Below are 25,809 nucleotides of genomic sequence, written 5' to 3'. Positions count from 1 at the left end.
AAGGTCCGTCGTCGTGCACAGGCAGGCTGCAGGGTGAACAACAACAGCTGAGGAGCAAAAACATGTGTGACATATACGCCCCTGTTTTTTTTTCTTTGAAATGAATCAGAACCAATGTGCTCACGTTTCCCTCAAACGCTCTCACTGTTCAGATATAATAAGAGAGAGAGAGAGAGCGTCAGAATAGCGTCGTTTGTTTGTTTTTGTGGCTGCGTTGTGCTAAACTCGAGCTCGACAGCCCGCGAGGTCGATTGTTATTAAAGTGCAGAGTCCTCTCAGGAGCAACCATTCATGAGATTGAGCCTGTATTAAAACACAGCTGACCTTTTAGGAGAGTAATGTCTGCACCCAGCAGCCATCCATCACCGCTCAGCCTCAGCTCTGTGTTGGTGTGTGTGTGTGTGTGTGTGTGTGTGTGTGTGTGTGTGTGTGTGTGTGTCTGTGTGTGTGTGTGTGTGGTGCGCGGCTTCAAACGGTCCGTTGATAGACACGCGTGGACGTGCTGGTGTCACAACTGACCTGTGTGTTTGATTTCGTAGGTACCAGGTGATCAGTACGCCCACAGATTTCTTCATGGTCATGGAGTACGTGTCAGGAGGGGAAACTGTTTCGACTACATCTGCAAACATGGACGGGTAAGAAGAGGATACGATACACACACGTGTGCGCCCGAGCTCTGTCTGAATGAACATCGTTTTGGTTTTCTACTTTTAAATTACAAATCAAACAGCTTCCATTCAGCCCTTCTGCAGACCTCCATAGATTTCTCTCTCCAAATAAAATCCTCCTGTGCTTGAATCTCACCTCATCCAATGAAAACTTTTTAGTTTAGTTTAATCCTATTTTAAAATCAAGGGGAAATTGAGTACGAGTCTTTTAGTCTTCCAATGTACGTGTACTGTCATTTTAAACCATACAGACAGTTCAAACAGAGTCAACAGGCGTGTGTTATGTGGCGGGCCGAAAAGGTGCCGGCAGTATGAGGGGTGAATCCATTCTAAATACATGCACTGCAGTCTATCGCCTGCGTACCTGCCTGTCTGATTTGCGCTAAACTGACTTCATTAAAGTAGTTCGGTGTAGTGTCAGGTGTGGCGAGACTGAAGCTGCTGTGGTCAGACGAGCTGCAGCAGCGTCTGCATGACATGTAGGACGCATAGAACAAATTCTCGAGTAGGCGGTTAGCTTGCGTGAGTCAGGTGCATGTCGCCACACCTGACACTACGCCCGACAGTTTTAACTTTCTAAGTCCCCTCTCTCCGCGCTCTTCTCTGACTTACTCGGAGAAAGAAGAAGATATTCATGTGTACGTGTGACAAATATATTTATTTTGGTCAGGTGTCATGCAGTGTGGGCGTCCTGCAAACGTGTTAACACGTTAACGTGTGAAGGCGCATCATGCCTACATGCAACGCAGACGTGTGCATTGTGCCCGTGTGACCATTCAAAGTCTATGGAAAAGTGTAGCGTCAGACGTTGGTCAGATCGCAGACGTCTTTGCAGGCGCAAGGTACGCGTTGGTATGAATTTGGAATTTGGAATGGATTCACCCCTCATACGGCAGCTTCGAAACGCAGATCCTACAAGTTGAATGTTTTCACATCACGCTGATGTGTTATTGAAACGTATCAGGTCCCAAAATGCACAAACATGAGCAGAGACACATCAGCTGTCGGTCAGACAAAACCTGCCACGAGTTGGGAAATCAAAGTCTCGACTCAAATAGGAGCGGCCGTCTTTCCAGCGCTGCAGGCCGAGGGACACTCGAGCGAGGTAGTGCTGCAGGATTTAATCAGGTGACTGTGCGTTTGCTCTTCTAGTGGACGACACCATGACTCACAGTCTGGGTCTATTTACTGGGTTACAAAAGAACACGATTGATTGATTGATATGTGCTCAAACAGAGTGGCTTGCTGAAGAAAAAGTAAAGCACTGAGAATGTCCTTCATGCAGCAAGTTGAGGGAGATCAAAGAGACTTCCCGACCCGGCGACAGGGTGGGTGGGCTCGCACTGGAGACTCTTGACCCACCTCCTTTCACCGCCGCCACAGTCGTCTCTCTTCCCGTCCGTTTTCAAAAAACACACGTCAGCAGGGTGGCTGCTTCAATTCATATAGAGAGCTTCAGGTTTTTTCCCCTCCTCCTATCCCATCCATTTCTTTCTTTTTTCTGGTTCGTTGCCATCAAAAGCTCCGCAACTCGGCAACGTCAACAATCCAAAACTGTAAAAAAAGGCAGCTTGGCTACTACGGACTTGCTTTTGTGCTTGTCATTAAATAACAGACAGAAACAATCTCAGGCTGTTTTTTCAAGCTTGAGTGCTCTTACACACACACACACACACACACACACACACACACACACACACGCAGCAGACTTGGACAAACCGATCGTAGCGTCTTTTGCTGCATCGAAGCGTACGATCCCATGTACCTAAACACACAGTGCAGAATTGCGGTTGATTATTCGGTGAAGGGTGTGAGCACGTTTGTGTTTTGTTTCGGAATCATCTGGACTCTCTTTTCAGGCTCATTTTAAACTTGCAACACTTTAAATTTGACCAACACGTGACGTTTCTCCTGCTGAACCGCCGTGCACACACCTCCAGGTGATGAAATCTTCATTTGAGTCGTGAAGGAAAAAAAAAAAAAAAAAAAAAAAAGTGTTCCTTCAGCCCGTCTCACTGAGAGCTGTCATTTACTTGAAGTGTTGCAGACAGACACTGACAGCCGAGCACAGTATTCCTGTCTGGAGACTCACTTTATGTCTTACCGGTGTAATCCTTGTTGAACTTCAGTTGCCTCCTGAGCTGGAGAATCCCTACGAGCCGACGAGACGGCAGCTTTGTCACCCGGCGTGCATTATCAGCCTGTAAACATGTGCTGCACACATTCACATCCCATCACCTCCTTTTTTACGTTTTTTTTTTTTTTGTCCTTCCAGGTAGAGGACACAGAAGCTCGCCGTCTCTTCCAGCAGATCATCTCAGCCGTGGACTACTGCCACCGACACATGGTGGTCACACAGAGACCTCAAACCTGAGAACGTCCTGCTGGACGCCAGCAAGAACGCCAAAATCGCAGACTTCGGTAAGCTTGGGAGGACGAAAGGAAATTTGTGTGGACGAGAGAGAACGTGTTCAGAGGGAAGAAAGAGGTGGAATCACAGAGAAAGGCCACAGTGACTGATTAAAGAGGAATTCTGCTTTTTGCCCGGTTTTAACCGTGCACCGTAGAGAAGCGTGAACTCCCTGTCCACACCTGTTAACCTTCTTGTTCAACGACAATGAAATCCTTTCGAGCTCAGCTTCTAAGCGGCTCCGGCACATCTCTAAAGGACACTTTGTCTGATGCAACATGACTATGAAACGGAGAAATATTTCCCCCCCCAAAAAAAAACACAAAAAAAAAGGCCCTCTGCACAGCGGGCGAGCGAAGGAGTGGAGGGAGAGGTCTCCCAGCAACAGCCAGGTCTCATATCATGTCCTGGCAGGAAGCCTCGAGGCCAGGAGTCATCTGATATGGAAGGATTGGTGGGGGGTGCAGCAGCAGGAGAGGGGGGGGGGGGGGGGGGGGGGGGGGGGGCGTTAAGGGAACAGGATAAGAGATAAAGAGAAGGTCAGCACAACACGCAGCGTCTGGCGTTTAGCGTTTGGCAGAGGAGCTCATCCAATTAGACGAGCTTTGTGTTCCGAGAGTGGAGAGTGGGGAGGTAAAGGAGGACAACGATATCAGCGGTGTCCACTGTGTCAAACTACAGGATCAATAACGGAGCATTGTCACCATCAGTCAGCTCAGACTGTGCCCTGTGTTTTGATTGACAGGTCTGTCCAACATGATGTCAGATGGAGAGTTTCCTACGGACGAGCTGCGGCTCGCCCAACTACGCCGCTCCAGAGGTCATCTCAGGAAGGTGTGTGTTCATCTGCTCCATGGTCGTAATTACTGCGACTTCATCAGCAATGCTTTCACTCACTGTAACAAACCAACCGATCAAGTGACGGACTGCATGTGTGAGGGCAAACTCATCTGGGTTTCCACTTTCATCATCACGAATGAAATCTTCAAGAGACAGAAGGAAAACACTACCTGTTTGTTTGTTTGTTTGTTTGTTTGTTTGTTTGTTTGTTGGTTTTGCAAAGCCAATTTTTTCATTTCTTCTTTGACTGATATCGTACCCATCTTCTCTTAATGTCACCATCTTTTTTCTTTTTTTTTTTCAACAGCCTGGACTCTCTCCCACATCCTGTTTCTTTTTCTTCTCATATTCAGATTTTCTTTAACTAAACACGTGAATATCAATGAGACCGGCTTTAATTTTGCACTTGCAATTCATTCAGCTTTCCACAATAAAACACTCTCCAACCTCATTTTCAACATTACTGTCTCCACACTCTTTTCACCTGTTCAACATTTACACTCCTCCTCTTAGTTAATCACTGGCAAAGTGAACACGTGTTCACTTTGCCGGTGGAGAAGGGGCTCGTTTAAATACCTTTATACTTCTTTCCACTCCCTTTTTAGACGAGTACATTTCTATAGAGAGTATTTGAGAGCTTCTGTTGGAGGATGTCATTCCTTGTTTGTTTCTCTTTTTTTTTTTTTTTACATTTTTCTTTTCTCTTTTTCATTCGTATTTTTATTTGACACGTTTGGAAATAAACTCAATTAAACCTGCTCGAGGTTCAATATGTTAAAATGATCCCGTAATGTAGCACTCTTAACTTAGTGGAATCGTCACACTCGAGGCCTAAAACACCTGAGCTTCACACTGTTTTAAAGATGTTCTCGCGTGTTTTGAATAAGGCGACTAACTGCCAGACCTAAGAATTCTCAGCTTTGAAGAGTTTTGTGTGTTAAAGATGGTCCCATGCTGTCCTCTCTCTCTTTGTCAGGGCTGTACGCCGGTCCAGAGGTGGACATCTGGAGCTGCGGGGTGATCCTGTACGCGCTGCTGTGTGGCACTCTGCCATTCGACGACGAACACGTCCCCACGCTGTTCAAGAAGATCCGAGGAGGGGTCTTCTACAATCCCCGAGTACCTGAAACCGCTCGGTGGCCTCGCTGCTCATGCCTCATGCTGCAGGTGGGACCCTCTGAAGAGAGAGCCACCATCAAAGACATCAGGTGCTGACCGGCAAGAGCTGGTCACAGTTCAGACGTGCATGCCGTGTTTTTGGAGTTGACTGATGCTTCTCTCCTCCGGCAGGGAGGACGAGTGGTTCAAGCAGGACCTGCCGGGCTACCTGTTTCCTGAGGATCCGTCCTATGACACCACAGTCCTGGACGAGGAGGCCGTCAAAGAAGTGTGTGAAAAGTTTGAATGCACAGAATCAGAGGTCATGTCCAGTCTCTACAGCGGGGATCCACAGGTACAAAAAAAAAAAAAAACATTTATGGGCTAGCTTGGCTATCCCAAATATAGAGCTAGGAAATATGATGAGCTGCGGAAACGTGACTTCTTTATAGTAGTTTGTCAATAAAGACAAAATGTTTTTAATCCATTTGCTGTCATTTCTTTCTTTTATCGTTTTTCCCACTCTGTGTTGCTCTCTCCTCTTTCCGGTGCAGGATCAGCTCGCGGTCGCTTACCACCTCATCATCGACAATCGGCGCATCATGACGCAGGCCAGCGAGTTCTACCTGGCCTCCAGTCCTCCCCAGGGCTCCTTCATGGAAGACGGCATGCCGCTGCCCCCCGGGGTCAAACCGCACCCGGAGAGGATGCCCCCGCTCCTGGCCGACAGCCCGAAGTCTCGCTGTCCTCTGGATGCCCTGAACACCACGCGGCCCAAACCGCTGGCCGTGAAGAAGGCCAAGTGGCACCTGGGCATCAGGAGTCAGAGCAGACCCTACGACATCATGGCCGAGGTGTACAGGGCCATGAAGCAGCTCAGCTTTGACTGGAAGGTAAACAGGAAACATGCTTCATCTTCACATTCGCACTTGCAGGTGTACTCAGTGAGGAATTGGTTGTCGCCGCGCTGTGCTGCAGGTGGTGAACCCGTACCATCTGAGAGTGCGGAGGAAGAATCCAGTGACAGGAAACCTGGTGAAAATGAGCCTGCAGCTTTACCAGGTGGACAACAGATCCTACCTCCTCGACTTCAAGAGCATCGACGGTCAGTGACACACTTCAGCTAGACAGACCCTTCACTTTCATCGTATGACTCAACGTTCTGGACTCGGGGTCAGCACAGGGGCCAGAACTCTGCAGCTCAGTTTGTGCGTCTCAAATACGAAAAAGATTTGTTTTCATGCCGATCACTCTGCAGAGTAGACTACTTCAGATTGCAGCTTTATTTTTGACTCGATGAATAATTGGTACGACAAATGCTGGAGCTGGTTCAGCCAATCGTTTCGTCCCGCAGCAGTTGCTGGATGGAGAGCGGGTTGTTTTTGGTGATTGATCAGCGTCTCCTGTGATCTGTGAGGACTGGAGGGGCTTAACACTCCATTCGCCTTTCTGTCAGAGATCAACGGTCACATGAAGCCTCTTTATTTAGACACGGTTGTTGTTCTTCTACCCTTCAATTGTCTTTAAATAAAACATCAAACTGCCCGTGTAGATATGGAAGCACAACATTAAGTCTTGCTTATTTACAACACCGCGTGCTCAGTCAAATGTATGTGATGCTAGCTCTTCTTCATTGTGGTTGTTTTGTTCATTGGAAACGTTTTTGTGCCTCTGCCTAAAACACCTTTTACTCTTCTGTTTAATATGTGAAAAGCTGTGAAGCAGCGACATGCCCTCATTTATCTGTACAATTCAAAACGATCCTCTCCTGCTAATGTGATCCTCAGATGACATCATGGAGGCCGCGGGCTTTAAATCGGGGTCGTCCACCCCTCAGCGGTCGGGCTCCACGGCCGGACTCCTCAGACCCAGACTGAGCATCGACTCGGCCAGCCCGGCCATCGACCTGCCCACGCTCAGCTCCTCCCTGCCCGGCTCTCTGTGCGGGAGCTCCCCTCAGCTCACACCGCGACAGGGATCACACACCATGGACTTCTTTGAAATGTGTGCCAGTCTGATCACCACACTGGCTCGCTGACACACTCCTGACCTCACTCTAACCTGATGTCTGAGGGTTTTTTTTCTTTTAGGCCTCTGTCTGATCTGGGATGTTGGAGCGGAGATGATGTGAACGACTTCCTCCCTCTGGCTTCTTTTCATCTCTGTTCCGCTCGTATTACACTGGAAGGGATGAACAGAAAGCACTTGTCTCTTCACATTATTGGAGACACAGAGAAGAAGTCTTTTGTTACAGAGGCAGATCGACAGCTTCTTTTTTTTTTTTTTTTTTTTCACCCGTTTTGACACAGGTCCCTCGGGTTTACACGTCAGGCTGCAGCTCGTGCAAACTGATGCTGGGACTTGGAATTTGGGCGCCGGAAAAAAAAGCTAGAAGCTAGAACGTTCACAGTCATGTTGGAGTCAGCAAAGGTCAAGTTCACTGTCACGTCTCCCTCGAAAAAAAACCTTCAGTGTGTTAATCACTGCTGAAACATCGTCACCAGACGTCACACGTTAAGGTCAGTGTGTAGGATTAAGTGTCATGGCTTCATAATTATGTTTTTTATTATCACCATTAAAATAAGTTGCAGGCGAACATTGATGCTAGAGCGAGCATGTCGGGAGTCAGCAGGTTGATTGGATTCATTATTTTATTAAACTCTAGACACCCCCCCCACACACACACACACACACACACACACAAAGACAGAAAGTTAAAGGAAAATACCCTGTTGCATTTCCCTGGTTTTTGCACGTCATCGTACATCGAGTAATGCACAAGTAACACAGTGACAGGCTGTGAACTTCGCAAGAAATCCTGTCAGCCTTTATCAATCATAACTTTGTTTGTTTTTTTTAACACAAATTATCCTCAAGCCAATAAAAAAACGGAATCCCAGAAGTCACAGGTTAGGCGAGTGTTTCTCTGGCGCTCTCTGGTGGACAGAAAAAAACTGCAAGCTCAGCTGTGCGCAAGATTCTAACAGCTCCGCTCAGCAAACATGTCTCCGTCTCCTCCTCCTCCTCCTCCTCCTCCTCCTCCTCCTCCTCTCTACGAACAGAACCAGTGAAGACGCCTGTTTTAAAGGAAGCCAAATGAAACACAAAAAGAGAGAGAAACCTTCCTGAAACGACTTAATGCCACGTTAACACTTTCCAGACGTGGCTCCAAAAATCTGACTTCATGTGTTTAGTGCCCCGCCCTAGTTGCAATCACAAAGCTCACCACTAGATGTCACTAAGTCTTACACACTGCTCCTTTAATGACGTGAAGTTTTCCTCAGCTCAGAGGCCACTTATTATTCACAGAGAGGATGTCAACATGCTTTTTGTTACCCACGTCTACTCTGTTTATATTACAATCATGTTACGTAGCTGAAGAGGTCGACAAAGAGATACCAAAAAAAACCCAAAAAAAACTTTATACACCTCCAATAGGATTTTTTTTTTTCGAGATCAGAGCCATATTTATTTTTCCGAGAGTGTTTTGTAGACGCTGCATTAACAGAGTGTCATTTGAGTTTGTACAGATAGAAGAAGTCCTGTGTGTCGCGATGAAGCAGAGATGCACACCGACTCACAGGAGTGTTTACATCGTCCCTGTCTGAGATATGCAGCTCACCCACTCCCTTCATTAAAGACTGTAGCAACTGCAAATCTCTCTCATGCATTTCACAGAGCAGCCGTCCTCATGCGACCTTAACCTCTTGATTATCACCAGGAGCCTTTGACCTTTGCATTATCGCCACGTCGACGCTTCTCGACATTTCTCGACTAAAGAAAGCCAACCGCGTGTCAGAAGGAAGTGAACGGACCGATGAAGTCAGTGAATTTGAAAACATTTATCAAATCAGATAAGCAGGAACATACTTGTCGTGATAAGAGATCTTGAATTTTGGATTCAAGTAAAAATCCAACAAAAATACTGATTCCTTTGCCAGCAGAAACAGAAGTCCTAGACACTGAATATGGGGCCTTTTTTTTTCTTTCTTGAAGTTCTGATCTGTGAACACAACATGAAGATGCATTCACTCCTCACTCATCTTTTTTTTTTTTTTTTTTCAGAGATTCAAAATATTTGGATCCGATCGATCAATAAACCAAACTCCTGGTATTAAAAAGTATCCATGTATCGGTTATATGGACAAGCTTGCTTCTAACGGAGATGCGTATCTCATGTAGCATTCATGGATTCATCCTGAAAAAGGAGAATTTGGCCCCAGAATTCGAAGCATCCACAAATTGTTTCAGCTGTTGTTCCAGCTCCCAAACGTCAACGATGCGCCGCTTCCTGCTTCTGTAACGTGACGACTTGAACTTTAATTTACTTCTGTTTCGGAGCATTTTAATATTTCAATAACCTCCACAGTCAACAGAGGAATCCTGAAACCTTGCTGCAGATTAACCTCAGCTCATGTCTCCTGTGAGATGGTGTGTATCTGCTGCAGGACTCTTAAAGCCACACAAACCTTCCTCCAGTTGCCTTAAAGACTGCGACTCAGTCGACCTGTGCAGATGTTTACCAAGAGTGTGTGCATGCTGTGTGTCACAGGATCTGTAATGTTTCTGCTTCTGTCGGGAGGATCTTTAACGGCAGAGAGGAGAAGTCGTCTGTGTTCAGTCTGCACTTTAAAACGTTCATTTTCTGCCCCGACTGAGTTTGGGTTTTTTTTCTTCGATTTTTCTCTCTTCTGCGTTTATCACGGTGATGTTTTGTCACAGTCTGCGTGAGAAACACAAACGTGACCGTACGTAAATGTTGTGTTCTGACTTTACAACTGTTCTGCATTTATCCGTCTCTTCTCTGTTTTAAAGCAGCGATGGACTGTTGTCTTTTTTTTTATTATTATTCTTTTAGTGAAACACAGACGCTGGAGGGGGACCTGTTCTCCACTTCAGACTGCTGCTGCAAATCACAAACCCCGACATCGCTAAAAAAGAAGATTTCCAGTATTCTCAGTATGTTCACGTTTAGTTGCCCCCAGAGACCCTTTGTGTCGACGTACAAACACTAAAGCAATAGCCTTTATGAAATCATATCGATTGTAAAGTTATCAGGAAGATATGATTAATGTCGTCGGATATTTTTGGCTTGTTGCGGCGCTCTGCAAGTTTTGGGCAGGAAGTCTCTGTGAGTGCGACGACGTCTGAAAGATTCAGAGAGCAAAGACACAACAGTCTGAACAAACAATGAATATGACGTTTCAAGCTCTGTAATCTGATGAATCTCAGAGAAGTTCATTGTCCAGTTTAACAACAGTGGCTGTGGCAGCCTTCAGAGCTGTCCATAAGAAGGCTTCTGAGCCCCGTTTAGAGCAACAATATGAACTTCTGTCACTTTTACACCTTAGAGTAAATGATTGAAAGGTGGAGCTCAGAAAACAAAACCTTAGAGAATGGCGTCTCTCTCTCATGTCCACAGATTAGTTTGGATGATTATTATTTGGGCAGAATATTAGGTAACATTACTAAAGGTAGGGGGGACTTATTGAGCTTTTTATCTTTTAAGATTTGAAATAGTTTCAAACTTTCAACCCCCCCCCCAAAAAAATAAATAAATAAATAAAAAGTGAAGATTGGAAGAATTGGTTTGTGGGGAATATTTCAGCACATCAGTCTGAACCAGCTTTGGTGTCGTCACTTCTTGGACCTACAATAAGCTGCTGTCACTGAGGTTCACTCTGAAGGAATGGATTCAGTCTGTTCTGCCTTATGTGATCATTGTGAGGGCTTCTCTATGAAGCTCTGCTCAATCCCTTTATTATCACACACCTTGTGTTCTGTGTGCGACCACACAAACGCCACCTAATGGACTTTAAATTACGGAGGGCAGCAAACATGCAACTGCACACACCCACTGTTTTCTGTCAACACTAACACATGCGGAAGCGTTCTGTGTCTGAAACATCCATCCTCTGTACACGGAGCTGGATCATTATGCATTCACTCTGCTGCTGAGGCGTCAGTCTGAAATAACCATCACTACGCGGATCCTTCAGAGGTCACAGGTCATGTTTGAAACTCCTGATATATCCAGTATTTACTGTCAGATGTGGTACTGTTACATTACAACTGTATGCAACTTCCAGTGGCATGTTCGTGTGTAAACTCTGATCTGTGTTTGAGGCTGGAAAAAACTGGCCGGAGGGCCTGAACAAACCGTGTCGTACCAAAGTGAGTGTTGCAACAGCAGATGTGTTAGCTCTCTGTTCATCTGTGTGGGGGTTCTTCTGATCAATGTAACCTGAAACACCCCAGAGTGAGAGAGTGTGTGTGTGTGTGTGTGAGAGAGAGAGAGAGAGAGAGGGTGTCAGCTGTCTGTCCTCGTCTCTTGTCTCTTGTCTGTCTGTCTGGGGTTTGGACTTCTCTTGTTATGCACTGCATGATATTGCTGTTATGATTTGCACTTTAATGAGTATTTATTGAAAAACAATAAACAGACATATAAAAGGAAAATGATTGTCTTTTTGGACGATTTTACACACACACACACCCGTCACAGACGATTTTTTTTTGTTTGTTTTCTTTTTTGGACAATACAGTATTTAACATTTAAACAAAACTCCAGTAATGATCAAATGACTTCCTCTTTCTGTAATACTTATCAGAGTAACACCTGGACACATCTGCTCAGTAAAATGAATGGATTAAAAAAAGTGTATGGATGATGTTTCCATTTGACACTTCATGTTGTAACAATATATCATTCTTATACGTGATCAGATCATGTCTCTATTTTTAAACTCTTCATTTTTACATACCATCGGACCTAGATGAGCTATAGATAGGTGCTTCCGCCCGCAGTAATGAAACAGGCTGTAATGGCTGCAAAGTATCCAGTCTCAACAAATGCACTGACTAAAGTGCGACCACAAAAAGTTGCTGTGTATGCAGATGATTACTAGATTTTCTCAATATGATTTGTTTCTTTTTTACCAGAAACAGGTTTTTCTTCCTTTCACCCCACCATACAGTTGTTAGTCTGCTGCTACCTGGATCTGTTTACATATGGTGCACATTTGTTTCTATGGTTTGACTTTTGGATTCTCCTGTAAATGAACGGACTGATCAAGGTAACACGAGATGAGCAACTTTAGAAAGAGTGATGTAATAGCTGTTTGTGTTTTTTTTTTAAATCCTCTTTTGGTATGCAAGGTTAGTGGATACCCTATGTACGGAGGCAGTGGTCCTCCAGGCGGGCGTCTCGGGTTCGAGTACGACCATTCCCTGTTCTCTCTCTCTCTCTCTCCCTGATTTCTGACTTTTTCTAAAGGTATTTCTAAAAAAATAATATTAAATAATATTTAAACAGAACAAACTTGGTTCCTCTTGAACAGCACTGATCTACCTCTGCAGGAAACCTCTCAGGGACAAAAACCCACTTCTTAAAGCGGACTTGTGATCATTGCATATATGTTTTCTGAAAAATAACATTTGGATAGCAGCCACTATACAACCTGTTTCCTGACTTCCAGATGAGCATTAAAACTTTCTGCACCTTTTCGTCGAAAGTCCCTAAATACATGCAAACTCATCAATTCCCTTTAAAAAAAATCCGCCTTCAAATACTATCACATCTGAAGTTTCTTATCGCAATAACATCTGCAACGATATCGGACAACAAAGGGAGGGTAAATAAAAGTAGAAAAACATGCATGTGTACAAAGACGACTCAATAATACAATGAGTTGGCCAATATCAAGTAAGAGTTGAAGATGTGTGAAACTTTGTTGATCCGAGTTCTGTAGATGCACACGTAGATAAGGAGAGGAGAGAGAAACCAGAACAGGTCCCATCACATGTGATCTTTCATTACTGCTGTAATCAAACCATAACATGTTTTCTAACTTTACCAGATAGAAGCCTTTTTCATTCTTTGTTACCAACACTGTAAACTGGTAACAGGTATGTGCAGTTAGAATTCTAAAAACAGCCGTATGCAGACTCCGATAAATATTCAGTAGGTGATCACAGGCTGGATAACAATGTTTTAGACATGGCTGAAAAATGGTTATTGATGCATTCTCTGTGTCTGTGTTTTCCTCAGGATTGAGACAAATACTCTGATCTGACAAAATATCTGTCGTATCCTCCCTCTGTTCCCCCCCTTTCTGAACCGATCTACCTTTATGGTATTTACATGGGAAGTGTGAAACTTTCTCCACAAGAGCCGTCAGGCGATGAGAGGCTCTCGTCAAAGTGTCCTCTCCAGAGATCAACGGTTCACCTGGTCCAGATATTCAAAGTCGCTCAGAGTCGGCAGATAAACTGTCTCTGTGTAGTTTCACTCTGAGAGCTGCAGAAAGACAGCTCTGTTTGCACAGAAGTCCCTTCATGCACGTCATGCTGATCCAGCACTGCAGTCAGCGGGTAAAATACGAAGGTCATAGTTGTAGGAAAATGAAGATACTGGCACAGTCTGATGTGACTGACACAAGTCACAGTATGAAGAAAACGCCACAATCAGCCGGTTTCCTCTGCTCGCCTGCAAAAAAAACCCAAACATGTCAGTACGTTTACACGCAGTTAGAGAAAGTGGATTAATCACGTCAGTCGGACCAAAACTGGACTTTTAAAATTCATTCAACATATTAGTCCAGCTTAAATCGTATTTGACCAAATTTCTTGAAGTCAGACTAACACGCCTGAGCTGTTTTCACATGTGCAACCCTGAAAAATATCTACACCGTATAAGTCGGACTGCTCCTCAAACTCTTCTGACCTGGCTGTTCACACATGCGCCTCACAACAGGTAAGAGCGATGTTAGGGGTCTCCTGAGGCAAGATAGATAATGTGGTTGGCGCTCAATTTACTCTCAAACACCTGAGTCAGACCCAAACTAGACTAGGCCTTCTGCGTCTGCTCCACAGTCAATGCGTCTTTCACCTGGAAGTTAAACAGCATAACTTCATCCTTAAATGCTAATGAAAAGTTTAGAAACCACTCTTTCTCAACAAAGTGTTACAAAATACAACTATTGAGAAAAACACCAAAGGAGCTTTGCTGGAGTTGAGGCACAGTCTCTCGTATTCAGTCTTGTTCCATGTAAAAATGCAAAGCTCGACAACACAAACAATTTACTCATCTGAACTATCTGCTGTTGTGTCTGAGGATGTAAATAAAGGCATGTTTATGCACAGTCCAGGTGAGTTGACCTTACCTTTGAGCTATGAGAATGACTCCTCCGATGGTTACGCGTAAAGGTCAGGAGGAGGCAAAATTAACAACGCGTTTGGATCAAAGTCCGCCTCCACTGTGCTGTTAGATTCAGCTTCAGGCCTGGGAGGGGGGGGGACACATTTACCATCACTTCACTGGCTCATGTTCCCCAGATATCAATATGCATCCATGAACAAACCAAGAACCAAGAATATGACACCAGTGAAGAATGTTCAAACAAACACACACACACACACACACACACACACACACACACACACACACGCACACACATACACGACTCATAACAAGCACTCATTCTCTGATAATACTTCCTGGACAGAGAGAACAGGATTTGGCTGTGTCTGTTTCCCCCAGACACGAAAAGAATAAACACACATGCCGTTCATGCTTATTAACTCATACAGGTCAAAAGGAAGAAAACATGTTACACAACATGCTTGGCATTTCTTTTGTGTGTGTATGTGGGTCGACTTACACAGGAGCTGCTTCCTCCTTTACAGGACCTGAGGAAACAGAGAAAATATCCTAAATACATGTGTTTGATGTATTACATGTAATATTGTGAAGTATTTCCTTCAGTCTACTTCTTGAATTTCTATAAAATGCTGCTTTAAATTTCACTCACTTGTCTCTGGTGCAGTGCTGCTGCAGAGAAAAAGAAGCACACATTAAAACCTCATTTCTGTGTGAGTCAGGTGCATGTTAGTCTTTGTGCGTGTGTGTGTGTGTGTGTGTGTGCGTGTGTGTGTGTGTGTGTGTGTGTGTGTGTGTGTGTGCGTGCATGCCTACCTGGCAGCTGGCTCCACAGGTTTTGGCGAGTGGAAAAATGTGGCCAACTTTTGAAGTGCTTCATGTCTCGCTCTGCTCAAATAAAAGACAAAATACATGTGTACTGTACTGTGTATCCACACTCTGCTTGTGTGTGTGTAGGTGTGTGTGTGTGTGTGTGTGTGTGTGTGCGTGTGTGTGTGTGTGTGTGTGTGTTTAGTTTGTGTGCTGCTACACTCACTGGACGTTTGTGCCGTCTGGATTGATGTCACTGTGACTGTGCTGGTGGTTCACATTCAGGTCTTTGTTTCCTGAAAAAGGGGAGTTAGGACAGAACTGTAAGAGTTACACTTCCTCATCTAATGACAAGCAGCTATGGGTCAATGTTGAGCTGTCTTTAAATCTTTAAGTATCTGCGTTTCAGCAGTGTTGAACATTTTAGTTTTCAGAACAGGAAAAAAAGCACAAAAAAACAAACATCCATTTGGAAAGTTAATTGGGTCTTACCCATGTCGGGCATGGAGAGCGTCCTGGAGTGACCTCTGCAGAGAAGAAGAGAGTCACATTTAAACAAAGGTGAGAATCAGAGATCATCTCTGCTGCAGCTGATAGTCTCTGTCTTAAAAAACTAAATCATATAAACACAAAAGAAGCTGTTCAAGCTAACATGGACTCACAGTGAAGCCAGTGGATCTATCGTGTTGGGGTGAGGAGAGACAGGCTCATCTTCATCACCGGTCCACTCCTCACTGTCGTCTGTGACTGGACACACACACACACACGATCAAACTGCTAAGCAATCATTTAAAAAAAAAAAAAAAAAAAAAAAAGGTTTATCATATAAATAAACAGGAGGATACTTACAGGTCTCCTCTGACAGCGGATAGTGATTTGAAACTCTGAGGAAAGAAAGGAAAAACTTCCATAAATCATCTTTTTAATCAGACACTTAAACTTTTGTTACTGTACACACACACACACACACACACACACACACACACACACACACACACACACACACACACACACACACACACCTGCTCCCCGTTCTGGTCCCGTCTGGCTCGACCACATTATTGTTGTTGCTGGTCTTGCGGCTGATTGCAGCTTTCTTCCCAAGCGCCAACATCTCCTGAATGTCCAGCTCCACATGATCGACAGCAACGTATCCATCTGCGACGCATGCACTCTGATTTCAGGTCTTATTACACGTCAAGTCTCTGTGCTCACGTTTTCTACCGCATATAAATTAGATCTATGTGTTAACTTCTGTCTTTGAATAAGGGGGTCGAAGCTGATGCTTTCACTACAGTGAAGCTCCACTGAAATGTATTTGTAAAGTATGTTCTTTGCCTAACTGGTAAGAAAAACGATTGTTTGTTCAACCAATACAACTATATTATATGTATTCTTGTTCTTCTTCTTCTTCTTCTTCTTCTTCTTCAAAGCATTATATGATTAGTGAACTGATTACAAGTTAAGATCTATGTCCTTTATTTGTTGCATGCACATCAGTCACAGTGACTCCCGCTTTGTTCTCATGCTTCCATGAACGGAGCTGATACAACAGAACATGTGTGACAAAACACGAGAGGGTGAGAGTTTTGGACTCACAGTTGTTGCTGCTGTCCTTGGCCAGCCATTTTCCTCTGGGACAGTTGGTTGTTCGGATGATGCTGATGACGTCGCCGTTACTTACAGGCAGATCATTCTTACGTCCCTTGTTTGTGACGGTTACTTTAGCTTCGTACATGGCATCCTCCTGTCCTGTGATCTGAAGACACAACAAGAGTGCTTAAGTGTGACAGATGAAAAAAATAAAATAAAAACAAGCATCACTAGGATATTCAGCCAGCAGTGGCTCCAGCCATGTGGACGTCTATCGTTGTCTTGTTCATTGACTGTATATGAACATGGAGGAAGCCTGGGTGACTGATTGGTAAATGAACCAATCGGTCACTTGTTGCCGCCATGCTTCAAATGCTGTCTCAACTTTAATTCAAACACAAAGCTGGAGCTGCGGCAGGTTTTTATGTCCGTTCCATTTTCCTCAAAAGGTAGAGTTGGAATTATGTCGAACCGGAGTTGACTTTGTTTTAGTCACAAGTTTGAAAAGCAACATGGACGCCTCCAGGAGTAGCTTTGTTGTGTTAGCCAATACCAGGTTATGTCAACACACATTGTGAAAGAAATATGTCAACATGTCCACAGCTAGAACTTGCACAACACTATGAGTGTGATTAATTGAATTAAATAAAAACAAATAAACCCTTTAATTTTCAGCTTGTACTTCATGTTTATGCACAGAGCAGCCATTGTGGATTTTTAAGTCATGTTCATGAAGTTCCTTCAAGTTTCTTGAGTCAGTCAGTCAGTCAGTCAGTCAACTTATTATGAATAACTTGTATCCTTCATAAAAAAAAAACCAACCCCTTTACACTGTGTGCAGATAAAGACATGAGCTATTCAGAGTTTAAAAATCTTTCTCATTAATGACTCCTGTGGCTGATATGTGAAGTGCATCCTGTGTCCTGGGCTCCATGAATATGAGCATACTGTTCACATGAGAGTGAACATGGCCTGCAACAAGTCAGTTATACAGCTTTGCTTTTTAAACTACATCATTTGTAACTCCTGCTCGGATTGGCTGACACAGTAGCCTCAAAGTTCAGGATCAAAAGCTTTTCCTTCCACGTCAAGAGTACACAAAGACACTTTATACATCCTGCGTAGGCTTCGAGTCAGTGATTGCACATTGTTGGTCCTTTCCGACAACTGTATAAGTGCTGTTGGTCTAAGTGTCATCCTATACAGGATGTGAAGAGCATGTCTTCAGGTTTTCATCACAATTGAGGTCGCTGGATAAAGACTGGGTTAAGAAAAATCCTGGATTACACACTAACATCCTGTCCTTTGGCTTTCACAGAGCAAACAGTCAAGAGTCCTTCACATAGAAATCCATCCACAGACTGCAAATGGTAAATGGACTTGTGCTTATATTGCGCTAAACTACTGACTACCGCATGTCACACCTACCCATTCACACCCATCAATAAATGAGTGGCAGTGGTTGCTATGTATGTTGACCATCAGAGGTAACTAATCCCATTCATACGCCCCTGACGCAGACATTGTGAGGTTAAGCATCTTGCCCAAGGACACATCAGACATGTTGGGGATCAAACCCTTTCTTATCCATCCAATCTGTTTGAAGGAGGAGCAGTCGATATCAGCCAAATATTTGCTGTATGATTTATGATGATTTTATTTGTCTCTTTTGTTGAAGCTTCCTTATGTTTAACATTGCACTTGTTGTTTTCTCTTAACGTATTGTCTGTAAACTGTTTTTAATCATGTACCATTTATTATGTATTATTATGTGTGCTGTGCCCTCTTGGCCAGGTCAACACTATGAAAGAGCTCTTGATCTCAATGGGTTAATTACCTGGTTAAATAGAGTATAAATAAAAACAATAAATAACACAATCTCTGCCTGTTTGTCTGCATGTCACTTCTCCAAAAGGTGTTTCATGAGAGGCTGTTGAACTTTCGATCAAAGCAGTAGCATAATGACTCGAAAACGTTCACTATGTCTTCAGTGTCTTCAAAAACGCCAAACAAATCAAATGAGAGGCGAGTGAGCCGAGAGATAAAGTAAAGAATCATCCAAAGATCTTCTGTCAGAAATGTCACCAACAATAGAGCTGTGTTAACTCAGATTCCTCTGAGTCAGCAACATGTTGCTCAGCTCGACTCTTCAGCACGAGGAATGAATCCGGACAGGTTTGTATGCCAAGGCATAGACCCCACCCTCCCTCTGCTCTGTCAAAATAACATCACTCACTTTGAATTTCTTCTTGATCTCATTCTCCTTCTTCTCCCTCTCCTTCTGCTCTTTCTTCTCCCTCTCCTGTTTCTCTTTCTGCTCCTTCTTCTCCTTCTCCAGACGCTGCTTCTCCTTCTTTTTCAGCTCCTTCTCATCCGGCCCCTCTGCAGCCACTTTTTTATCGTTCCTGAAGAAATCAGAATGAAGGATACCATGTTGTTTGAATGGGTATTTAAGCAGAAGACTTTTTTTTTTGGAGGGCGGGGGGGTTACTCTCTCCTCACTGACAGACTGAGGACGAGGGGAGGAAAAGAAAGTGGGTGATAAAGGGTGTCCTTACTTGCCAAACCTGATCGTCTTGCTTTTCTCTTCATTCTGTAAACAACAAAAAAACAGAAAAGGCACAAGCCATCTAAATCATCAACAATCTCAGACCGTTAAGAAACAATCAAACTTGAAATGGTTTAAGCTTACTGTTTCCTGTTGTCCCTCAACGTATGGATCTGTGAAAAACACATTCATTAAACAGGTGCTTAATGCTTCAAGTCAACATGGGCTAACAGTCACAGTTTTACAGTTTTCAGTGATGTTACATACTGCTGGGACAGCCATTGATCTGCAAAGGAGGATTATCATGATACCAGATTTTAAACCTATGTGCAATTGTACAAAATAGCGATTGATATGGTTGATATCACAAAAACTAAAATACATGTCAAGTGTACCAATTATATAAGGTCATTTTGTAATTTTTTTCTATTGCTGTTGAGGGAGACGATGCTGTCTGTGCGATGGATATAAAGGGACAAAACAGCATGCAGTCAATGAGATCAAAAATGTGAAATGCATTTAATATATATATATATATATATATATATATATATATATATATATTAGTATAACGTTGAACTAATAAGTCGTCTGATTTTTTATACAGCCAAGGTATTAACCCTTGAACGATTATTTACAAAAAAAACCATAATGATGACATGTTTCTGTTTGCACTGCTCTTGTCATGATGACTGGGTTATTGTTAAATGTCTTGTGGTTATTCATTGCTCTGTTCATATTTTGGTGCAACTCTTTTGTATTACTATGCACTGTAAAGGATGAGCCCAAAAAAATATAATATTTTTAAAAATGATTATAATATCATTTTGTTGCCACCCACACAACATTTAAATGAATGTTGGACATTATAACACTACATGGCTGCAGTGTTATAATGTTTGTAGATAACACTTGAGTCCTCACTCTTTGGTGGTCCTTTGCGTTTCTTGCCGTCAGTCTTTCCTTTCTTCTTGGTTGCTGACCCAGGGATGTCCTCATAAACGTTTTCTGTACTTTCATACATGCCATTACCGACTAGAGGTAGAACCCTGGATCGTAAAAGGAAAAAAAACAAAAACAGAAATCAAAACTAGAGCTGATGAGTATGTCAAATCAAAGAGGGCAGAGCTGGGGATGTGTCTAACCCTGCAGGGGGAGTAGATTCCGGGGGTTCAGGGAACATGGATTCTGGTAGAGGATTATTTCCGTATGTCGGTGCAGCATGGCCCTCTGCCCCTGGAATAGTGATCCCGTTACTGTATAACTGAGGTGGGCTCTGTCCAGCTGGACTATCTGGACCAGTGTAGTCCCCGTTCCCCCACTCTGACACCAGCAACTCGGGAGAGTGAGCATCTGAAGTCACGTCGTCAAACTCGGGGATGTCTGCGGTGTCCGTCTCAGAGAAGTCAACATGAGCCATGTAATCTGCAGCAACATGAAAACAATATTAGCTCATGTTACGTGTACTAAAGCTGTGCATAAAATGTATTGACAGGAAAACAACCTTCCACAGGAGGAGGGGGGATGAATTGACTCAGGTTCACTGATGGAGGCCTGTCAGGTTTCTCTGGTGCCGGACCCAGAGAGTCAGGGTCTGGGAGGACCTTCCTTAGAGGCGGAGGTGGAACCACCAGCAGCTCAGGGGTCGGGTCTATCTCTGCAAAGAGTCATCACGCCATGTCAGTCCAGTACATTGATTCTGAGGCTAGACACTGAAGCAACATTCAAGATATTTTTGCGTGCATATCATGTGTGAAAGGGTTGTAATTGTAAGTATGATAGAAGTACAATAAAAATATGAAACTCAAATTCTCACATTAAAGAGTAAAACTGATGCTTTTGAATGTGGACCACATTTTGTATTTGATTAATACAGTTTAGTTAGATTAATACTTTATTTTTAAAAGGCTGGCATTGCCAAGATCAAAGCAGTAAAACAAGCTGCAATATCTGCATCATAATCCCTGATGTTAACAGACAAAAAGCAGGTCCTTTACCTGCTTTTTGAGATAACACTCGTTATGAATTGACGCTAAACAAAAAAAGATTGATTGATTGATTGATGGATCAAAGTGAAAGTTGTTGCTTTTGTCCTTGACAGGCTCAGATTGTTATTTTCAGGGTGGTATTAGCATTTAGAGATAAAGCCATTCGTCCAACAGGAAGAAGATTTTTTTTGAAACCACAAACAGCTGTTACATCAGTCTCTACAAACACACCAGACTACATTCATAAAAACAGGAATTTGACCTTGCAGAATATGTGAGTTATCTGTTAGCTGTTTGTCAGGCTTATTTAGTGTTTCTCCAAATGGTGAGTTGGTCACACTGAGGGGAAAAGTAGGACTCATTATCCAGGGCCCCCAGTGGAGAAAGGGCCCCGTATTAGGCCTCTAAACAAATCTTTGTTTTTATCTATTTATATATGTTTTTCTCTCTGAGTCATAAGAATGCTAAAACTGCTCGCAGAAATTAGCACAATTCTTGCAGGAGAGAAAAAACAAAGATTGTCAGCTGTCGGTCAAACTTCTGTGACTGCGGGAGTTTCCTTCAAACTTTTCTGAATGTTTTTTTGATGCAATGTTTAGTTCATTGTTATTGTCGAATTTAAACTTCAGTTCAGGGTGTAACACACGTTTAAATCTTTTTTAATACAACATTTGGTGGTGTTGATATCTGATTTTAAGTAGCTGATTATTGGATTATTTCCTCTTCTTAATCACCAAAAGTTGCAAGTTTGCGTACTGAAACATTGCTAATGTATGTGTGCTATTCAACTTTTGATTAATTTGTTCCTCTCCAAAACACGGGAGGTTTTTTAAGCTTTACTTATTTTCAATTGAGCATTAAAATAAGAGATTATGTCTTTTTAAAATGTAGTAAGGAATATTTTGACCATGTTATTTGAAAGGTTTTGATGGGACTTTGTGTAATGGAGGGGGTGTTAAACAATTACTGCAGGGCTGAGGCTGTAGTTGTGGGGCCTAATGTAATACTCTTTCATGGGCCAGCACCTCTGAACTCAGATAACACAAATCTGTGTAAGGATCCTTTCAGTAAACAAGCATTGCCACCTGCTGAAGCAATCTGGGGCAAATTTCTTTACATAGTGATTAACACCTCTCACAAATATGTAAAACCAGGTCCCAGGTTTAAAAACAGCATAATTCTCCTCTAACACCTGCTGTAAAGGACTTTTTTTTTCTTTTTGCAGCAAGACTTCCATGTGAACACAACAAAGCAAGAACAGGACAACACATATAAAAATGTAGAAACTTAAAGAAGTTTAAGAGAGAGAGAGAGAGAGAGAGAGAGAGAGAGAGAGAGAGAGAGAGAGAGAGAGAGAGAGAGAGAGATAATTGAGTGTGTGAGGAGACCAAACCAGTCGAACACTCTGTGAATGTTGTTGTGATAAAACTCTGCAGAGTTGAGATAGTGCACTCTGAAGAGAAAAATGAGGACAGCTCAAAGAAGAAGGTAGCAGCTGACAAGTGTTCAAAAACACGTCTTAGGTTTTCGAACTGTGGCTTTTAAGGCCCTTCTTTATATGTAATCTAAAGCACTTTGTTCTACACAGGTGACACATCATTTAATTAAGTTTCTTTACTACGAAGACAAATAAATTGCACACTTTCAAACTGAACAGCCCTTGTATTCATTTTTTTTCAGATAAAGAGGACAATAATTAAGTCTTACATTATTTAGCTTACACTATCAGCAAGCTTTTCAACCTAAAGTTAGCATAAATAAAATGTATCAAGTTGCTGTATTACACTAAAATAAATGACAGAATGAAATACATGCGTTTCATTTGTGCAGTGGAAGCTTCCTCCACTAAACTCTTCTTCATTCTTATTTTGGTTCTAGAGGTTGATACAAGAGGTTGTACAATGGCTTCCCTAAAGCTGCTTCAGACAATCGCAGTGAAACAGGCTCTAATGCAGTTATCCTTTTGGGTAAATGAACTCTTTGGCATGCATCCCTCAGAGCTGTTGTTTCTGTCAGTGACAGGCTCAGATTGTTATTCTAAGTGACTGATAACAATACAGAAAGTGAGATTATATTTTCTCACCAGTAACAGCTGTTACGTTGCTCTCCTTAAAGCCACCAAACCTCCATTTATAAAAAAGACGGTCGAACCTTTTACAAGATACAGGAGTTGCGAATAAATCTTGAGTAAGTATTGAGTGTGAGCAGAGATCTCTGTCGCTTCAGCACCTCAACATACGGAGGTCAGTGCTCTGATAATACTGGATCAAATGAATCACTTAACCCTTTACAGGGCACTCACTGAAATACTTTGAAATTCAAAAATTCAACCTCATAGTATTATTCAAGGACATAACAGAACTTTATTTCTGTTATAACATTTTTCAAAAATTGTTTGTGTAGTAGACATTGACAAAGGGTCAGTGACGTAGGGTGATCTCTTCTGATTGGCTGAATGAGGATCACATGTTTCTTGACCTTACTGAGGTGCAGAAGGGTGGCCATATGTAATGTGTATGGAAATGACCAAAAATAATCACTTGCTCTATAAAGGGTTAGAGAAAAAAAATGTGTCGACACGCACTGCGATCCCCTCAGCCCAAACAAATCTCAGAAAGTCATAGAGCATGTTGAAACACCAGTCCTTAATATATTTGCCTTAAATTGTGTGCTCCAGTATTTTACCCACCAACACAACAACTCAAACAGACTTCCTGTTTGGGGCGGCTGTAAACCAACACACTCCCTGTTCTGTGAAATGATCGACTGTTTTTGAAGAAGTTTTGACAGAGGGGTGTATGGAGTTTTTCTGGTTAAGGACAGGAGCTGGCTCTCCTAAAGGTTTAAAGATTCCAGCATTCCCCCGTGAACAATGCGTGTGTAAATGAAGTAAACAGAGCAGCAGACTCTCACTCTCAGTGTTGTCACTTTAAGAGACGTTAAAGAGTCTCCGTCACACTGATGGACCTGCAGCTCTCATCGCTCACATACCTTCACAGCTCTGCCCCACCTGCTGCTCAGTTGTTTCTGGCACAGAATAAAGAATGTCAGGATTGTGTGTGTGTGCGTGTGTGTGTGTGTGTATGTGCGTGTGTGTGCGTGTGTGTGTGTGTGTGCATGCGTGCGTCACTTTAAAAACCGCTTCTCCTACACTTCAGGCAACCCTGTAGCATAAACCATATTAAACATACCAGGTTTTCTTTATCTGACAGCTGCACAGGTGTACAACTTGTACCTGGTGGCCCGATGATACCATATAGTGTTGTGTTTCTCACGTGCAGAGACACACTCAAGAAGAAAATCCCCATGAAAATAAAAGAGCAGAAGAAATGGACACAGACTTACTGTGGTCAAAGCCATTAACTAGTTTTCCCGCCTCGTAATCGACGGGTGGGATCTCTGGTAGAGATGGGGTGGGACTCTGATGAGGGGGGGTGATGGAGTAGGATGAGGTGGGGGTTGTTGTCGTGCTGAAAATGATAGTTATATAGTTAGGTCAGTTGATAACTCTTTCAAACTCCTTCTTTAAAGCTATGGGCGCGTGTGATTGTTTACCTGGGGGTCTTCTTGCGAGCTTTCTCCAGCAGGTTGAAGATCCTCTGGTCACATGGTAGAGTCCTTTTTGCTGGACTCAGCTCTTCAGCCCTCTCCAGCGCTGACAGGGCAGAGACTGGACTCTCAGCTTTGGGAGACGGGGACTTGGAAAGATGGTCCGGGACTGGAGTGGGGGGCTTCTCCACTGCAGAAAGGATCATAGCTTCTATATCAGGGTGAGCTTTAGCTGGAGGCTCAGTAGGAGGTGGGGAGGGGGTGGGGGCCACGGGAGGAGAAGCACGGCTGGGCGGGGGGGTCGGAACAGCGCTGGGTGGGTCAGGGTCGTTTTGCATGGCTGGTCTGGAAACAGGCAGAGCAAGAGTTTCTATCTGAAGAGGGGTTTCACTCTCTGGAACTGCAGGGATGAAGGCAGGGGGAGGGGTGATTTCCAGAGAATCTGGGGTCACGGTGGGCGGTGTCACTTCCACAGCAGCACTGGAGTCAGGTGAGATGGGAACGTTTGGGAGGAGAGCCTTTTGGAAGCTGATCATAGGCTGAGTTGTTGAGTCTCCGAAGTCAGATGGGACTGGGATGAGAGGAACAGGTCCAGGGGAGGTCAGGCTGGGGGCGTCCAGTATGGGGTCTGACGTGACCTCCCCTGAATCACTCTTTAATGACTTCCTGAATCCCAGAAAGCCCTTCTTCTTTAGTGTTGGGATTTTGGGTGGAGGGCTAGCCGGCACCAGCTCTGCAGTGTTTTCCTTTGGAGTCAAAGAAAATATTGATGAGATCCTTTTGTCTTTCTTTTGCTTCTTGTCAGACATTTCCTCGTCCAGCTTCTCCTTGCTGCCTTTGCCCGTTCTGTCTTTTCCTTTCTTCAGCTTCCCGTCGCTCTTCTCCTCGGAGTTGTTCTGGATAAGAGGCTTCTTGCTCTCCTTCTTCTCGTCCTTGAACACCACTCTGGGGGCGCTGATTGACTTTGCGTCCAGGGACTGGTTGATAGAGGTGAGCAGTGAGGGTCGGGCCCCTGCAGGCAGGTAGTGAGTGGGGCTGCTGGGAGAGGAAACGACTTTTGGTTTCTCTGGGAGAGTGGGTTTGATCCGAGGTTGTTTCAGGAGGAGATTGTCTTCCTGAAACTTTGCCCTTAGGACTTTAAAGTCCAT

The 25,809-nt window shown here is 43.5% G+C and overlaps 2 protein-coding genes across 2 annotated transcripts in view; one reads left to right on the top strand and one right to left on the bottom strand.

Annotated features, from left to right (window-relative positions):
• The window catches only part of prkaa2 (protein kinase, AMP-activated, alpha 2 catalytic subunit), a 15,429-nt gene extending 3,957 nt beyond the window's left edge, over positions 1–11,472 (top strand). The window contains 14 exon segments of the mRNA XM_079351409.1: positions 540–603; positions 606–635; positions 2,944–3,021; positions 3,023–3,089; positions 3,824–3,852; positions 3,854–3,914; positions 4,895–5,028; positions 5,030–5,044; positions 5,046–5,072; positions 5,074–5,126; positions 5,209–5,371; positions 5,571–5,909; positions 5,995–6,121; positions 6,804–11,472. Of these exon segments, the coding sequence (XP_079207535.1) occupies positions 540–603; positions 606–635; positions 2,944–3,021; positions 3,023–3,089; positions 3,824–3,852; positions 3,854–3,914; positions 4,895–5,028; positions 5,030–5,044; positions 5,046–5,072; positions 5,074–5,126; positions 5,209–5,371; positions 5,571–5,909; positions 5,995–6,121; positions 6,804–7,054 (1,438 nt within the window). The 3' untranslated portion in view covers positions 7,055–11,472.
• LOC306828587 (uncharacterized protein) lies at positions 8,782–25,809 on the bottom strand (the record flags this gene model as incomplete). Its single annotated transcript, XM_079351110.1, has 19 exons — positions 8,782–13,501; positions 14,178–14,296; positions 14,676–14,703; positions 14,826–14,845; positions 14,990–15,061; positions 15,210–15,279; positions 15,476–15,510; positions 15,646–15,730; positions 15,833–15,867; positions 16,006–16,141; positions 16,583–16,742; positions 18,813–18,981; positions 19,135–19,169; positions 19,269–19,297; positions 20,049–20,173; positions 20,270–20,549; positions 20,629–20,781; positions 24,458–24,582; positions 24,668–25,809. 18 exons carry the CDS (start codon positions 25,807–25,809, stop codon positions 14,209–14,211), a joined length of 2,787 nt encoding a protein of 928 aa, XP_079207236.1. The 3' UTR covers positions 8,782–13,501; positions 14,178–14,208.

Source organism: Symphodus melops (genome assembly GCF_947650265.1).
Source record: "Symphodus melops genome assembly, chromosome: 8".
Taxonomy (NCBI): Eukaryota; Metazoa; Chordata; class Actinopteri; order Labriformes; family Labridae; genus Symphodus; species Symphodus melops.
The sequence above is the reverse complement of the archived record's forward strand: the minus strand, read 5'-3'. Positions and strand labels throughout refer to the sequence as shown.